An 18,696-nucleotide genomic window follows, 5' to 3' on the forward strand; every position below is an offset into this window, starting at 1 on the left:
GTAAAGTAAGCATGTTATAGATTATAGATAGTAATTATATTATCTCAGGATTTTAAAAATATATATTTTAATAATGTATTAATTTGCTGCATGTTAACTGTTGCTGAGTAAATAATTAATTCTGCTTACTTGTAGTTTTGTTTCTGTTATTTTTTGAAGTAAAAATTAAATAACAATGAAAGTTATAAATATTTAATAAAATACTCAAAATATCCTCAAGACATTTACATCTTATACGTTTAGTGTGTGCATATTTAATAATACAATATATCTTTATTTTTCAGTATTGTATTTGTCCCTAATTTTCTTCAGGAAATTGAGATATTTACTCTTTTTTTCTTGCTATCTCCTACAATGACTAATGACTATTTCTAAGAAAATACTTCTCTAGATTTGTTTGAGCACTTCTCTTTTTTGGTGATAAAATAGACCTAAGGGTGATAGTAATATGTTTTTCTACATTAGAAGTGTCTTGCTTTCTGACATCACTATATGTATTACTGCTGTTTCACATCTTCGATTGCTAACTTGGCTGACAGTATATATTGCTGTTATTGTTGAGTAAACTCACTTTTAACTAATGTACAGAATTTACATTTAAGTGAACAGAAATGTTCTGTAAAGAGATGCCATCATGCCTAGGGATAAATTGACCTATCTTCCACCAAAATAATAAAATGTTCCTATTCATACACAATATTAATTAGTTAATTTATTTATTTATTTACCATGATTTCCATGGTGAGTATTTTGTGTATTGCAATTCTCTTTACTTTGGAAGCAATACTAAAATAATATAAACTACAGTTTTTACAAATTTAAACTTGTACATTGTAATTTATGATGAGCATGAAAATTATAGAGTTGAGTCATATAATTAAATTATTTATTATGTAAATATGTATATATGTTTTATTAATCACCCTAAAATGTCTAATTTTAAGATATTATCATGTAGTTATTTCTTCATTATGCAGCTAATGCTCAGAAAATCTCTAGACATTCAATAGATTTTATCCAAAGCATAATGCTTCTGCTGTTAATCAGCTTATGGTATTACACAATATAGATACAGGGAAGACGTTTCTTGCCCCAAACCAGAGATTATAATTGTTGTCCTTCAGAGATACACTTACATTTTTCTTTTTTTAATTTAAGATTTCAGCTTTAGGAAAATAATTTCTTTGTGAAAAAAAAGAATTTTTAAAAAGCTTCACTTTCTACAAGTTTATTTTTTAAGAAAACCACTTACATTTATTTATGGCATCTTTACAATCTAAATATGAAAGAAGCCTGTCTAATGTATCATAGACTGTAAGTTCTGAGTAATGTACTAGGACAGTTTCACTGACATCTGAATGTTACTTTGAAATTTTACATTGTGCTGGTTGTTTTTTGTTTGTCTTGTTTTGTTTTTTGAGTATTAGTATTCTTTTATCACACCTACAGAGATGCTTTACATTGAGCTTTTGTTGATCTGGAATCGTAGCACTGTGATGGTTTAATGTAAGTGGTTATAGAAACAAATGCCCACTGCCCTATTTTTTCCTGTTACACTGAGTAACTCCCTTGTGCTCCAGAGTCCTTGTGATTGAGTTACAATCCCTTGTAATTGAGAATAGGAAAAGTGAATAGCACAAGTGATGAAATACGTAAAAGCTGTGTCAGATACGTGAAAATTCAAAAAATCTTTTAAGAGCAACTGTACTGGGAGAAAAATGATCAAACTGGACAAATAATCAAATAATCAAACTGGATGATTATAAAATTATTTTTCCCTTAGAAATCCTCAGCTCAAATTCTGCATGGGCTATTGTATGCTTTTAAAGCAGGGTTGCTACAGTTTTGGCTATTGTTATGGTATTATCAGTCGATATGAATTAGCTCTGTTTGTAGAGGGCTATTAAACAGTATCCTGTGCAAACGCTTGCAATTTGGAATACGGGCCACTACATAACACAGAGCAATAATCTGTATTTATCCAGGTAAATGATACATGCAGAAATCTGAACTATTTTACTCATATGTTACAAAACATTAACAATATCTGATAGATATTAAATGACTTTTTTTTTTAGATATTATATCACTTTTTAAAAACAACCAAACTACCTAAGAAAGATTTAAATTTATAGGTATATGGTTCCTAACCTTTTATATGGCTCGCCCTTTGGCAATCTTGTAAAACCTATGGCCACCCTTTTTAGAAGAATGTTTTAAAATGCATAAAGTAAAATAAGGTAAATAAATGCAGTTAAGGGGCGCCTGGGTGGCGCAGTCGGTTAAGCATCCGACTTCAGCCAGGTCACGATCTCGCGGTCCGTGAGTTCGAGCCCCGCGTCGGGCTCTGGGCTGATGGCTCAGAGCCTGGAGCCTGTTTCCGATTCTGTGTCTCCCTCTCTCTCTGCCCCTCCCCCGTTCACGCTCTGTCTCTCTCTGTCCCAAAAATAAATAAACGTTGAAAAAAAATTTTTTTTAAATAAATGCAGTTACGAAAAAAAAATACATTGAAATATATACTCCTAGTTAAAAACCCTAGGTAGACTCTAAAATATTTTATGCCTTGCAAACGCATATTTCCCACGTTTCAGTTGCTACCATTCAAAATTATTTATGTTCTTTATCTTAAAATTAAAATTCACTAAGAATTTAGGTGGAAGTTTTCAAGTTTTATATCTCAGTCTCTTAAAGAACCTGCTACGAGATGGGGCATCATAGGTGACACTTAGGCACTGCTACTTTCAACTTTCTCAGCTCTTGTCTTAATTCTTACCTAGTAAGACTTATTCTTACCCTTGAGCGGGAGCCTGTGTTGATCTTCTCTTGTGTTTTCAAAGTTTAAAATATGGTTGCTTTCCATTCCCCTTAACGATCTATGATGAACATTTCAGGAAATTGCCACCTTCTACCCTGGCTCTTTTTGTGTTTCACTGATTAGCCAATTCTCCTTTCATGCTACAGAAATCAGATAATTCATATTATTTATGAATATGGAGAGAATAAATATAAGCAAAATTTAAAATGTTGACATAGTCCTCAAACAGCTCTTCCACTAAAGAGGAATTTTCCTAAGGGATATTGCCTAAAGAGTGACCTATTTGCTTTATAAGTAGCGGTATCCTTTTAAGGACATTGAACACAGCAACAAATTTGAAATAATTCTCCGGATTTCACTCACAATCATGTATTTCAATTTTTAAAAATGTAATGTCAAAGAAGTAAAAATGTATGTCCTAACATATTACTTTTCACTTGGAAAAATTGCTTGATAGGATCAGAATAAATCAAATTTTGCATAAATACATGAGGGATTAGCCTCATTTTATGTTAGGGTGGTCATAGACATTCTACCAAATTTTGTTGCTATGTCTTACAATGAGATTAGCTTATTGTTAACGTAATAGGAAATCTGAAAATAATGTAGTTATTGATACTCTCCAAAAAGATAGGCTTTAAGGACTCTAAGGGATATATGTTACGTTGCTTCTGCTTTTTTATTGTGGTGAAGGTATACAAAGATAATGTACATTAAAAACACTTAGCAAACTATTGAGCACACTTATTTCTAAAGAAAAGTGTTTTCTCTCAAATAGTTTTTCAGGAACAAAAATAAAATTAGGATTTTTTTTTTATACTTATCAGGTTGCCTTTTTCATCTCTGTTTTTGAAAGTAACTGAATATGTTATATGTATTTATACTTGGTATATATCAGCTTTTTTTTGACATATCCTGGATATACTTATATAAAAATGCTAAACTTAGGAAATCAATCATATCATGGTATATAGTTTTTAAAATATTTAAAAATGATTTGACTTCTGTTACCTTGTGAATTTAAAGTGTGAGAGAATCACAAGATATGTTGTAGAATAAAAACCCAGCACTCACTTCATAAAGTCCTCTAATCTCATGTGTGCTGGTCTAAAATTGTGTGCCATGTAATTAATTACATGTAGGAAATTGTGTCCTTTCTTATTTTTCTTTAATTGCCTGCATTTTTCATTATCAACAATAAGATTGAGAGAACTTACAGAGAAAGTGGAAGTTCTTTACATTAGTCTTGGGGGAGACTAATGCTTGGTCCATAATACAGAAACATTTCCATTTCTGTGGTTACAACTAGATGGAGAGGTAATAATTTTTGTAGGTATTACGTTGGTATATGGAGCTCTTGAGCCAAAGTTAGCGTTCTTGTGTTCTTAGGGTTGTGTCGCAGAAAGTGGGGCTGGTGTTAGAAAACACTTATTGATCACTTGTTAGGTGTTAAAAGCATTATGTTTGATTCCAGAGATATAAAAATCAGTAATGATGGGTTCCTCACATTTAAGTATACTTCTTTCAGCAAGGATTAGGTTTTGATATTGGACTTGTTTGTGGTCAAAGAGATCACACTGTTTCAGAACCATTATTATTTCAATCAGTTAATACCCTTCTGAATTGTTGGGGTTTTTTTTTTTAATGTTTATTTATTTTTGAGAGAGAGAGAGAGTGAGCAGGGGAGGGGCAGAGAGAGAAGGAGACACAATCTGAAACTGACTCCAGGCTGTAAGCTGACAGCAGACAGCCCGATGCGGAGTTCAAACCCAGGAGCTGTGAGATCATGACCCGAGCCCAAGTCAGACACTTAACTGACTGAGCCACCCAGGCATCCCGATACCCTTCTGAATTGCATTGGTTGGCATTGCTAAAGTGCCCCGAGATAGGTGGCACAGATTGGCTGACTAACCAGCTTTCTGTGATCTTTTTCTTGTGGACCATGTTTACATATGGCTACAGCCTGCAGGGTTGCAGTGGTTTCTTAACAACCTTTTGATTCTTCTGTTGGAATGTTGGGATGTATCACTATACTATGTTTGTGCTGAAAGCCTTTTAATATCTCAGCTGACACGCTAACAATCCGCCTTAGGGGCTTTAGGATTAATGCTTGTATGTTCTTCACTCTCGTGAGAATGTTAGGCCAAGCCGTTGAATTCTTGGAAAATAGAATACTTCACATATTTCACGTTTCATTTAGGGAATTCATTTTGGAACGCAGGCAGTTTGGGTTGTCATTGATTATAACTGAGCAACTCCTGTCATCTCCACTGGGAATGCCATTAGAGGCAGATTGGGGTTTCCTTAGAAATTCTTAAGTTTAGCGAGACTGGCTCAGAATATGTTGGGGAAGAGAACTTTTTTTTTTTTTTTTTTTTACAAATTCGATAATTTTAAACAATTACCTTTTTCAAAATCAGTTTGATGCATCATAACCAAATAGCAGAAGGGCACTAAAGATCAACTGAGCTGCTTTTTGACTAACATTTCAGGGATTGTGAAGCAGCAGATAGACAGCCATATCACAGATCCAGACCAACAGAACAACGGCCTCTCCTAGAGCGGACCACCGCCCGCTCCAGATCCACTGAGCGTCCTGATACAAACCTCATGAGGTCGATGCCTTCATTAATGACTGGAAGATCTGCCCCTCCTTCACCTGCCTTATCGAGGTGAAAGATAAATCAATCGGACTAACCTCCCCTTTGCCCCTCCAGCACACCTATTTATTTTCCCAGCAGCTAAATGGTCTCTTCTATCATCCTTGGCTGATCACTAATAACAATTGATACTAACCTTTTCAGTGTAAGCACACTATTTATATTCAGCGGATATAATAGTGTGTGGCTACCATTGTAATTTGTTTTTAACTGTCCTGACCACATCTGTTTTGTGATTTCTCATTTATCAGGAGTCCTGGGTAAATCCCCCCATAATGCACTTCATAACTATCATGTTCTTCTCCTACAGAATGAGAAATTGTTTGTGTCCATTAGACATCACTTTTGGAACAATCATCATAATGACAATAAATAAAGCTAGATTTTTAGTTTCTTTCTATCCATACTAGTATCATGTATTAACCAGTGTCTTCTTTAGTTGAATTTTGAATTGTTCAGGGTTTTTTTTTTTTTTTTGTAGATTCATGAGATATTTTCTAATAAAGGGATATCCAATATAAGCCTGAGTAAAAATCTCCTTGGATAAAGGGAGGGAGGTTAGTGCTGAGAGTTTGAAATCTGGTAGAAAGAAATGTGAAGCATTACTTTTTATTTTTTAAGCTACAGAACTCCTGTTGCTTGCATCTAGATAGAATACTAATTTACATTTAACAATTCCATGGATGTTACTGTAGGATTCTGTGTGCATGTATCTGTGTATGTATGCATATTACACAAAAGTAGAAGCATCTCTTGACAATCATTCAAATATCCATATTTTGTCCTTCTTTCTTAACCTTTTAATCAGCAGCTAAACGTCTTTTAAAATTGCACTTGCACAGCTATCATATGAACCAAATGTGTTAAAATTATTTAACTCACGCTACTGAAAATGAACATCGATGATGTATCTTGTAGGTCTCATCCTCGTACTGGGTCTGTCCAAACAAGCCCGTCCAGTACTCCAGTAGCAGGACGAAGGGGCCGACAACTTCCTCAACTTCCACCAAAGGGGACACTGGAGAGAAGTAAGTTTTATTTCTAATTATGTCATATAGGAAATACACATGGAAGCTAAGGTGAATCAAGATTTTTTTTTACTACCTTTGTGTTAGTTTTCTTCTTTTGTTAATTGAACGCCTTAGCCGCATTTGCTAGTAGTTATATTTATAAATATATTTATAAATGTTACCTGTTTTGCACTTAAAATTTGTAATATTTGGAGATAAAATAACCTTCCGTTACTGCTCTTGCACATTTTCAAGATTTGAGTAAATGCATTTTAAAAAGTAAACTTAATGCTCTTAAATAAGCAATTGGATGATATGTCTTTGCTACAATTAAGTTTATGTAATTGTTGATAGTTACATAAAGTTTATTAGTAACTAGCCAAATCAATTTTCACACACTGCAAAGGACTGGTTAGCTGATGCACAACAATGGTGATCCTTCTCAAAACTGGAGTGCCAGAAAAAAGGTAATCATGAATATACAAAGAAAGATGCATGTTGTACCGATATTTTAAATACTTTCAAATGTTTGCATACGAAGCACTATTTGTTTATACACAGATGAACATACTCCCCAAACATCTATAAATTCTGGGATAAAGGACCTCTAAAAGCATGGATGATAGAATGTAATAATTTTCAACCTCGTTTTTTAAATGGTCCCTTTATTTAGTAACTGGATGTGCTTTCCCAAAAAATACATATATATTTATATATATATTTAAATCACCATTTAACTTTTCTTTAATAGATGATACATACATTCTGTATCTTTGGAAATTTCTGTTGTTTTTAACCCCTGTGCTTTGGTTCCCTTTTTTGTTTTGTTTTTATTTTGTTTTTCCTAGACAATGGAGTCAAGGAGATAGAACCTTATGAAGGTCTGTACATAAAGGAGGGTTTGTTTTATGCTGACAGCCTTTTTGGGGGGCTACGGAAGCAAAAATAAACCCAACTGCAATTGATGTCCCTCCATTGTAAAGACTTTTATTTACAGTAAAATGGTTTTGTTTTGTGATTTTTGGTAAAGCACTCAATTTTTGATTCACTTGGAAATTATGCCAGGGAGTTAAATTTCTTCGCGTCATTGAAGTAAGAGTGCAAAGAGTTGAACTTTTCTTAAGTGAAATGTTCTGTTGCACATCTTTTCTTAAGATAAAATGTTCTGTTTTTAAATTTTTTTTCATCTGCCTTTCAACCAGAATTCTGTTTAATGCAAGACCTTAAGCAAAGATATCAATTGCAGTCTGTGTTTATGTTACTGAAGATGTACACCTAGTCTAGTTCCTCTTATCATCAGATATTTCATTTTGTATTTATGATGATCTTTTAATTATTAAATTTGTCTTTCTAGAAAAGAAAGTTGTTGAATTAGACAGTGGTTGTGGTTTGTATTCCCTACATCACCTTTCATGTTGTACCAAGACTGCTTACAGTATACCAAAGTTAAATATGTGCAGTTTTATTATCAATAGTACGTTATGACTCAAGAGAAAATATTGAGTCATGATCTATGGAGTGTCATACATTCACTAAGATAATAAAAATTCCTCTGCCAATGATAGAATTCTAAAATTAACTTTGTAAATTTAAGGAATTGTTCACTTTTATTTACGAATTTCCAGCACGTAGAATAATGCCTGGCACATTGTAGGTCCTCGATAAATATTTGTTGAATGAATGCATGAAATATTGTTTAACAATTGAAAAGTTCCTTCACATAGTGCATTATGTATCACTAAAATAATCTTGCCTTCTATAGATGTTTGTATTAAAATGTATATTGCTATCACCTCTTTGTAACAAAATTTTAAGTGCACTACCTTTGGGCAGGGATATTTTATTGCCTTAGATATATATATATATATATATATATATATATATATATATATATATATATATAAAACTTGGAACAAGTTGTGTTCTTGTTAATTGTTGAATGATTTATCGACTTCTATACTGAGGTTCTTCCTATGCTATGTACAATGATTTTAAACAACTCCATGCTGTTGTGACTAGTGCTAATGTGCTGCCTGATAAGGAGATAATAGCAGCACTTCTATAATTCTCAATTATTTGCATTATATATGGGTGTATATAATTTTAAAAGTACTTTCCAGAAGGAAAGTTCTGTAGAACATATGAAATTTTTTGTCTCCCCAGGATTTTTAAAGATAGAGTTTTGACCTCATTTGTTGACTTATGAAGTCACAACTTCTTAAAATTCACTTTTAATATCTTTTATAGCCATAGTCTATTGAGATATGAGTAGTTCCATTCTTTGTAATAATCAGTCTACCCGAAAGCCAACATAGAGCTGATAATGAAAGTCAGGGTTGAAGAAGTTTTTAACGGGCTTGTCAACAAACATTCTATATACCATCTAGTTTCTGCCTTGTAGAGTCTTCAAACCATGATTTTCCTTTAATGTCCCTTTAATTGTAATTCTTTTTTCTTTTTTATAAGTAAAAGAAAGGAGAGCCTAAACCACCCTTGTTATTTCCACTATGAGACAAAAGGACTTGTTTTTCAGTTTTTTGTTTTTGTTTTGCTTGAAGGTATGGATGATTTTAACAATGTTTTTGTAAATGTTGATATGAACACTTAAGTAGATACATAATTGTGTAATTTTCTTTAGCTTTAAAGGAGATATAAAATATCTCTTTTAGAAGTTTCGACTTCCCACTGATGTTAACGGTACATGAGCCAAACTAGGCTATCAATAGGCAGTCTAAATCAAATTATGTCTGGATTATCACTTAAAAGTTATCAGAAGATAATTTAATGGCATTATTTCAAAATCAAAGTAATGACACATTTATTTATCTAATCCTGTTCAACAGCTAAAAAATGATCAACTCCTAGTTTAATTCCTTTTGATTTGGGTTATATTTTAGTCTATTAATGAAATTAATTTAAAACTTTATATATGTTGGTTTTCATGATGGTACAGTGTTAGTTACCTTCTCCTTGTTTGAGAACCAGAGTAAACAAGAGCAATGTAAGAAAAGTACAATGTACTAAACAACTGTTAAGGTATTATTATTTTTTTTAATTTTCTCCAGACCTTGATGTACTGGAATTTTGTAAAAGTAAAAAAGAGTTTATATATCATTTTTTGGTTCTGTAACATAAAAGGTGCATAATATTATTTTTCTAAGAATATATCAAGCTTATAGACAAAGTATTTTGACTACTTTACACAGTTATCACATACCACAAATATTTTAGGGGCCACAATTACTCTTTTACAAATCAAAGTCAACATAAAAGAAGACAATATGATAATTTATTAATAAAATACTTATTTACTTACATAACATGTCAGAAACTTATTAAATAATCTCTTAGTCTCCTTATCGTCACTCACTATATCATGAATAATGTGACATTTGTGTCACTGAGAGTAACAAATATATACATCTGGTCTTATTTTTTTCTTTACTTCTGCAAATACAGAAGTTAATGAAGAAACGGGGCATAAGGAAGAGCAGTGGGGAGAAAAGCAGGGTGAAGAGGTCAAGGCAGGTCTGTCTGTGTGTCTAAAATAAATAACTGAATGTTTGGGAAGTATGACTTTTCAATTTCATGGAAGAATTTAGGCTCCAAATTTATAAATGTGCAATAAAGAATAGATTGTTTTTCAGCACTAATTTTTAAATAAACTGTCTAATTTTATTGATGGAGAAATATTACATAAGCTATCTAGATAACTTATCAGAATATTTGATTTATCCATTGGAACATGTTCCTTAATGTTAAAATCAAACTAAAATTGTAGACAATGCGTCTGACCAAATTTATACCTATCCTTTACCCCAACTCTGTATTCAATTCATCTGTTTATTAAAAACTGTTTGAGTATCTACTGTGGGTTACACTGAGTAGAACTATATTGCAATCGTAGCCTCCTCTCTATAAAAATTTTGGTTTTGTAGAGGCAAATTGTAAGTAAATATAGAGCAGAATATAAATTCCATTAAAGCTTTTAGAGGCTACCTCTATTTTCTTCATCATTTTTTCCTAAAATAAAAATTTACCATACATTCCTGTTTTCATCCCAGCTCAATATTGCTCTAATGTTTATTGACAATCATAATTTCTTCCCAAAGAGTCCTCCTTCTAAGTGGTGTGGAAAGAGCTTTCATTGTGTTTTTTTTAAGTCCATTTATATATCATAATATCTCTTTCTCTATATTAGACACTCAGTATTGACATTTGTGATACGTGTGAATATACTTTCTTAAATTAAATAAACATAAATATTCTAGTACAATCCTATTCTATTGAAATGTGTGGCATTAAAGTCAGAAGTTTGGCTTCGTTGGGCATGTTAAGATTCTGAGGAAAAAAAAAGTGATGGTCATGTTATTTGCCACTTTCTTTGTCAGAATGCTCCTGAAAGGATTTAAAACTTAAAATGTTACATAATCAGTAAATATATGTATATACTTCTTTTTTCAAATTATCACTATTTTTCTTTGAAACACTGAATTGAATCCTAATCTTTTCTTAGGTGTCAGTTTAAAATTTTTTTTTACTTTCTTTGAACGATAACTTTAGACCTAATTTTACCCTGTTTAACTCATCACTTTTTATTCATGAACAGTACAGTCTCCTTTATATGCCTTATGTTCTCTCCTTTCTCATTGTGTGAAAGCAATTTCCTTATGTCATCGATGCATTCTGTCAGTATATATAGTATAAGACACAAGACCTCTTAAACTGTAGTTGCTGATTGTCAGTAACTATTTTCAATGTCGAAAGACGAGAAGAATCATCAGAGTGCATCTGATCATGAAAACAAAGGCAAGTGTAGCTACATATTTATAAAAATGTATAACTATCTCTGTTCTGAATAGCTAATATTTTAACGACTAGAATGTCACACATCTTCCATTTTCCTGCAGTGCTATAGGACTAACCTGTTTGGAGCATACCGTAAAAATGAACTTCATTTTAATTTACGTGTGCAATTAATGTTTTCCTATTTGCCCATTCCTATATATCTCATATCAGTCCATATGAACACTGAAATGCTTTCACACTGTGTATGAATTGGCTTCCACAGGAAAGTCATTTTGTTGGATGTCATTAGTTTGGGGGCTTCAGTGGTAGTTAATATCATTTTTATTTATTTTTCACTTCCTTAAGATAAAGCCTATTTGTTGGACCCGTTTGTTACCTATGCTTTATTCTCAAAACTAACTTAGTGAATTATGTCAATTATTAAATTAGCGTAAAACCACAACTACAATCTTCTAATTTAGTATAAAATTACTCCTTATTCCTCATTTTATTTTTGTTCCTACTACTTTTATCATAGGATGGGAAGGATATACTTTACTTTTGTGTTCATTAATGTGAGGTGTCATGTTTAATGCATGGATTTGTTTCCCTAGTGTGTGATTTCATCTTTTGTGGTGTGCTTAGTTTTTATTTGGGTTGTTAGTGACCTTGATTACTAACCGCTATTGTCTGTTTTCAATGTTAAAAAGACAATGAGGGAGAAACACCAAGCTCATCTAATAATGGGAAAAAAGGCAAGTCTAATATGAACTTAATAGTGCCTTTCTCTATATAGACACTCAGTATTGACATTTGTGGTGTGTGTGAATATGGTTTCTTAAATTAAATAAACATAAATATCCTAGTACGATCCTATTCTATTGAAATGTGTGGCATGAAAGCCAGAGGTTTGGCTTTGTTGGTCTTGTTAAGATTCTGAGGAAAAAAGTGATGGTCATGTTTTCATGCAAAAAACACAAAGGTATTTTTTAATCCAGAAATTGTTTTAAAACTGAACGATTTAAAAAATATTTTAAAGCAAAATTTTAAAGTAGAAAATGACATGAACTTAATTGTGAGCTCAACAATATTAAATGAACATATATAATATTTGTAGTTGTTCACAGTTTTATACACATGCATTAATATATTGCCTGGGTGAGTAAAAAAGATGATCAATTTCAGTACTTAGATTTAGTTTTCTTGTAATTATTGGTGACTTAATTTTTTAACCCAGCAAAACTAACTTCTGTCAGGAAAAGGACTGTATATGTGTTGTAGTAATTGCTAATCAAATATGACTACATGTATTGACTGAGAATGTCGGCATTTTAAGACGGTTATAAAAAAAATCATTGTGCTAAAATTTCTCTATATCATTACAATTTGCCCTTGTTATGGGCCAAATTAAGAAATGAATAGTTTTTGTGTCAGTAATTTTTAGTTACAATGTCTTTTAGTCTTGAATTCTTTCTGTCCTGTCTTCGTCTGTTATAAATACAGTCTACAGTGTTGGGTGTGATATTTAATTAGCGTTAAGATAATTTAATAATGTTTCTTACTGTGGAGTGTCATTTATTTGCACCCCTCTCAGCATATAATTCTTAAAATGTGTTAAGATAGGTAAAAAAAAAAAAGAAAATAACATAGCAAAATAAATAAAATGAAATCAAGTATTATAAAATATTAACATTCTCAATAAAACAATAAAAATTTAAATAAGCCCTCAATGTGCATTTACATATTTGTCATTTTAATCTATTTCTTAACCTCTATGATCTTTGCTTAGCACCTACGAAAGAATATGTTCATATGAACTGAAATTTATGTCACTGATCGGAAAGAGTAAATACATCTTCTTAAATGTCAGGGTGCAACAAGTTTTAAGAACATTTAATGCCATTTTGTATTTAAGCACATTTAAATAAAGGTATCAAAAGAATGAGGACTTCACAGGAGGTAACCAATGTAAATACTTGAACTGAGGAAGTACTATCCTCAGGTTTTTTGGCTTCCTGACCTCTAGTTGACCCTGAATGCCGCTATATCTTTTACTTCTAAACTGTTCTCCTTTCTTGTTATTCCTTTGATATTGCATGTAAAAGTTCTACTGACAATGAGAATGGGGACCTCAGTCACTCCCACTCATGATTAATGTATTTTTATCATTTATATAAAAATCATCTTTACTACAAAACGTCACTATGTTATGTAGATCAATCCTGCATATGATATAGTTGGACCTAGAAAGAAGTTCACATATAAAATTTGAAAGTTGAGAACTCTATATATTTTGCATATACTAACTCATGTTTTTATTTAGTGTAATATTTTAATGACCTACTTATAATAAAGTTCTGGGTATCTAATTTTTCCCTTTGCTCTTTGCTTTTGGGAGAGACAAATGTACTGTTTTAAATCTCATAGTAAAGTCCATGAGTAAGATTAAGGTGGGAGGTTGTTTTTAAATTGGTTAAAAGCATTATTTATGGATTAGAGGAAATTCCAGAGGTTAAAAAGATGTTCCTATGTTCCTTCTACTTACATATTGAGTTAAAAATAAAGGAGGGGGGGGCGCCTGGGTAGCTCAGTCGGTTAAGCGTCTGACTCTTGGTTTCACCTCAGGTCATAACCTCACAGTTCATGGGTTCAAGCCCCATATCGGGCTCCATGCTGACAGTGCGGAGCCTGCTCGGGATTGTGTCTGTCCCTTTCCCTCTACCCTCCCTCCCCCCCAACCAAAAGTAAATAAATAAACTTAAAAAAAAAAAAAAAAGAAAAGTAAAAAAAAAAAAAAAAGGTAACCATGAATTCCAGCTGTAACCATGTGTTAGAAATGGCCAAGCATTGAATTGAATGATGGATTTATCACCATCCTCTCTTCTGGTTTAAAATGCAAAGAGAGGAAATAATAAAGATAGCTTTATTCTACATCTTGCTATGAAGTGCCCACATTTGATTTTGGAATAGACCTAGTGTATGCTCCCCTTCAGTTAGTAAGATATGTGATCAGTCAGCCAAAATGTCTCCATTAACCCTGTATTAACATTAGATTCTTTAGTACTTGGAATCCGTTTCCGAGTTCTCAAATGACACTCTACCTAAGCCAATCCCTTTTGATACATTGGCTCTTCATACCCCTAACGAGCTAAAATGCGACTAGACTATCCTTATCCCATAGTATAGCACTATAAATTAAGACTCAAAGAACAGCATAATTGGTGAGTTTCTAACTAATTATAATTTATTTATTTATTAATTCATTATTTCTACAAATAATTTTGGGGTACTATGATGATCCAGTCTCTGTTCTGGGTGCTGGAGATATACTAGTGTGCGTGTCAAACAAGCTCCCTACCTTCATAATCCTTACATTTATTGGAGGAAGCAAATGATAAATAAAAGAATATATACTATTGTTTCACATACTGACAAGTACAAACAGGAAAATTCAGTGAGGATAATGGATTAGATAGTATTCAAGAAAGTAGGGTAAATAATTCTTGATAATGCATTCTGAGAAGTATTCCCATCTAAGTAATATTTGAGCAGAAACCTCAATAAAGTGACAGAATTACCCCCTTGAGGGCCAGAGAAGGAAGAGTGTTCTTGGCAGAGGCAACAGCAAGAAGGAGGACTCTGATATGGGAGCCAGCTTGACTTACTCGAGAGAAAGTGAAGAGGTCAGTTGGGTACCACAGAGTGAGCAAGCTGAATAGTAGTAGGTGTGGTCAGAAGGGACTGGGGCAGGTGACTCATATTATCTATCAGTCAGTGTTAGGATTTTTTTTTTTTTACTCAGTGAAATGGGAAGATTTTCATTCAAGTGACACAACACCATTTCTTTTTGAAATAACATCAATTTAATTGCCATGTTGAGCCTAACCTGAAAGAATGGAGATTAGAAACAGGGAGGCTTTTGCAATAACCTGGCAAAGAGGTGATGGTGGCTTAGATGGCTAGTGACAGGAGGAGTTGGACTCTGGGTAGATATTAAAGATAGAGCCTTAACGGATAAAGGGGAAAACTTGAGAAGAATCATTCTGTGGGCTCAAGTGCTGAGTTTTGGATATAAGTCAGAGATCCTCTTAGACATCTAAGATAAGATGCCAAATAGGTGGCTTAAAACATGGTCTGGACTTCAGGTTAGAGATTTGGACTGTTTGGGAGTTAATCTCGTAATAAGAGAGATTTAGGAACACAAGGCTGAGATCACCGAGAGAACAAGCATAGAAGAGGTTTAGGGACTATGACCTGAACTGCTCTCATATTTAGAAGTTGACAAGATGAGGTAGCAGGGTACTGAGAAGTAGGAGGGAAACCATGGAGTGTAGTGTCTCTGAGTACAAGTGAAGAAAGTACTTGAAGTGGGAGAGAACTGTTGAGCATGAAACCATAGATTTAGCAGGTAGGAAGTCATGCTAACCTTCATTACTAACAGCTTTGTTGGAGACATAGGCAGTAGAAGGCTGAGTAGAATGGATTTAAAAGAGGAGAGAAAGAGAGATGGTGAATATAATGCCTTTGAAAGAGTTTGGCTGTAAAGAGAAGAAAATCAATAAAAATCTCTTACAGAGGGAAGAGATCATAGAAACAGAATACATGCAGGATATGTGGGAAGCTGTGTGCGTGCGTGCGTGCGTGTGTGTGTGTGTGTGTGTGTGTGTGTGTTTTCTAAATCAAGATCTGCCAGTTTGCTTTGTAGAGTCATGTGGCCCCAGCCATCTGCCCATAGTTTACCAGGGTAATTATCGGTATTCTGTGGCTTTACTCCTAGATTTAGAATGAAGACTTTTAGATTTAGAAGGAACCTTATAAATCTTTTCCTAAAACTGCTTTCCTTTGTTAATAAAGGAGCAGAATTCTAGAGGATAATCAGCTTTGTTCAACCCACATGGTAACACATCTCTAGTCTTGACTCCCAATGTAAGCATTTCTATACTGTGCCTCTTCAGATAAGTGACAATCTCCTTGCATGGGTTTCAACCATTTATTTTCTTTTAACTATTAGCTAATGGTTTAGTTCATTTCAACCAATATGTGCTATTTTTAGTATATGGCACTAGTTGGTTATTGAGAATGCAGTAACGGATTCCTGCTTTGGGGAGGTCCCAAGTTAAAACAATAATAATATGTAATAAGAATAACAAAACGGGGCTGGTAAAATTATTTTATAGCATGTCACTTACATAGTGTCTTAAAGATTGTGATATATAGGTATAAAGAAGAGGTAAGTTTTGAGGAGTTCTGGGTAGGTTTTCAGCCTAAGATATTTCTTCCACTGCTTGTCATAGTTTATATTCTGCTCATCTCTGATGGCTTAATTATTTTAATAATAAAAAGCTTTTTGGCTTTCCAGAACACTGAAATGTAAATGTTCCTGAGGAGACTGACCTGAGCTATTCTCACATACAGATCTTCATAGGCAGAAAGTTAGAGCCTATGAGTGGGGAAAGGCAGGTATAGGGAAAGGGGTACTGTAACATGTGGGAGAGTACTAGGTACCTTAGAAGAGTCATAATGATGAATTCTGCCTTGAACTACCCCTACTCTACTCGTCTACTCTAAATAACGTTGCTTGCTTTGTAGCCATGCTATATATTTACTTTCTTTGAAAAAAATTATGTCTTTATTTTATTTTGAGAGAGAGACAGAGTGCAAATGGGGGGAGGGCAGAGAGAGAGGAAGACACAGAATGTGAAGCAGGCTCTAGGCTCTGAGCTGTCAGTACAGAGCCTGACATGGGGCTCGAACTCACAGACTGTGAGATCGTACTTGAACTGAAGTTGGACGCTTAACTGACTGAGCCACCCAGGCACCCCTATAAATTTACTTTCTTAAATAATTTGGTATATTTAAATTGCTCAGAACAATACTGGTCACATAAAAAGTACCCTGTAAGTGGTAGCTATTATTACTAATGTTTCTTAGTGATGTCTTGCTCTGATTTTGCATTTTAGCACACAGTCTGAAAACTTTCAATTTAAAGTAAAAGCACCTGATTATAAAAGTAAAACTGAACCACTTATTCAATAGATACTGTTTAGTAGTTTTTAGGAAATTATTAATCCTGATACTGTTTTTGATCACATAGCTTGCATAAGACACAATACCACAGGGAATAAGTAAGGCTAGATTACAGCATTAGTTATTGCATAACATGCTAATACATTTGTACATGTTTTAATCCATGTGTAAAAATCAATATGCAAATACTTAGAATACTTTGCTCTAAGTCAGAGAACTATTGAAATCACTAGTACTTTTCAGGTTTTGTAGTGTTTAGAGGACTCCATTGGAAGTCAATACTTGGCTCTTAAGCTCATTTCTACTGGTAGGCCTATGACCTCTGGTAAGGCTTTTAATTTCTCTGCACCTCAGTTTCCTCTTCTGTAAAATAAAGTATTCTGTAAGAATTTTCTAAAGAAACGAAGTGTTTTTGGAGATGTAATTAATACGATCTAAAGTCTCAAATGGTTTTGCTTCCAATTTATTGTCTACGTTTTTACTGTTATTTGTTAATTTCGTTTGGTTTGGAAACTTAACAGATATAACCTCTAACTGACTATTTAGTGAGTCACTCACTATCAGGTTTATAGACTAAGCCCTACCATGCTACCTATCAAAAAGTCACGTCCCTAAACATATAAAAGGAAAAATATTTTGTCCTTTGAGCCTCAATGGATAGTCATCTACTTTATTTCAAATATAGATAACCTTGCGATGAGAAAGAAAGGAAGGAAAGGAGGAAGAAGAGAGGGAAAAAAAAGTTTACAAAGGAACCAAAATTAATAAAGTATTTTTGACAGTTTCTGTAAAGGATACTTGCTTCTACAAGTATTTAGGGGCCCCTGGGTGGCTCAGTGGGTTAAGCGTCTGACTCTTGATTTCAGCTCAGGTCGTGATCTCACGGTTTGTGAATTCAAGCCCCACATCGGGCTCTGTGCTGACAGTGCAGAGCCTGCTTGGGATTCTCATTCTCTCTCTCTCTCTCTCTCTCTCTCTCTCTCTCTTTCCCTCTCTTTCCCTCTCTTTCCCTCCCCTCTCCTGCCCTTTCTCTCTTTCTCTCTCAAAATAAACAATAAAAAAATAAAAATACAAGCATTCTAGAAATTGGAGAGCATTTAGAGTATGGGCTGTGTTTTGCTGCCTCTCTGTATTCTTATGAATGATTCTTGGACAAGGAGAGTACTGTACCCATGTCTTAATTTCCAAATTTGAATTATATCTAGATAGGAATGGGTTTTATATTTCCTAAATATAACATTCGTTGCCAACTTAGGCCAACGACCATTTGACCAAAATTTATATGGAGAAATTCAGGGATATAAAACAGCAAGACATGTATCATATATTTTTGAGCATTCAATCACATCTGAACTATGGAATAGTAAGTCAGTGATGATGAACAGGATGGCTCGAA

General features: G+C 33.5%; 1 protein-coding gene across 49 annotated transcripts in view; it reads left to right on the forward strand.

Moving 5' to 3' along the window:
• The window catches only part of RIMS2 (regulating synaptic membrane exocytosis 2), a 617,389-nt gene that overhangs the window by 401,303 nt on the left and 197,390 nt on the right, over positions 1-18,696 (forward strand). For 22 of the 49 annotated variants that reach the window (XM_040494223.1, XM_040494201.1, XM_040494176.1 and 19 more), the window contains 2 exons: positions 5,308-5,487; positions 6,394-6,503. In XM_040494223.1, the coding sequence (XP_040350157.1) occupies positions 5,308-5,487; positions 6,394-6,503 (290 nt within the window). Of the gene's footprint in view, positions 1-5,307; positions 5,488-6,393; positions 6,504-7,333; positions 7,367-18,166; positions 18,172-18,696 lie in introns of those variants that run through there. The other 27 variants (XM_040494185.1, XM_040494187.1, XM_040494172.1 and 24 more) reach the window with 4 other exon arrangements.

This window comes from Herpailurus yagouaroundi, unplaced genomic scaffold (genome assembly GCF_014898765.1).
Source record: "Herpailurus yagouaroundi ecotype Mexico unplaced genomic scaffold, PumYag 186, whole genome shotgun sequence".
Lineage (NCBI taxonomy): Eukaryota > Metazoa > Chordata > Mammalia > Carnivora > Felidae > Herpailurus > Herpailurus yagouaroundi.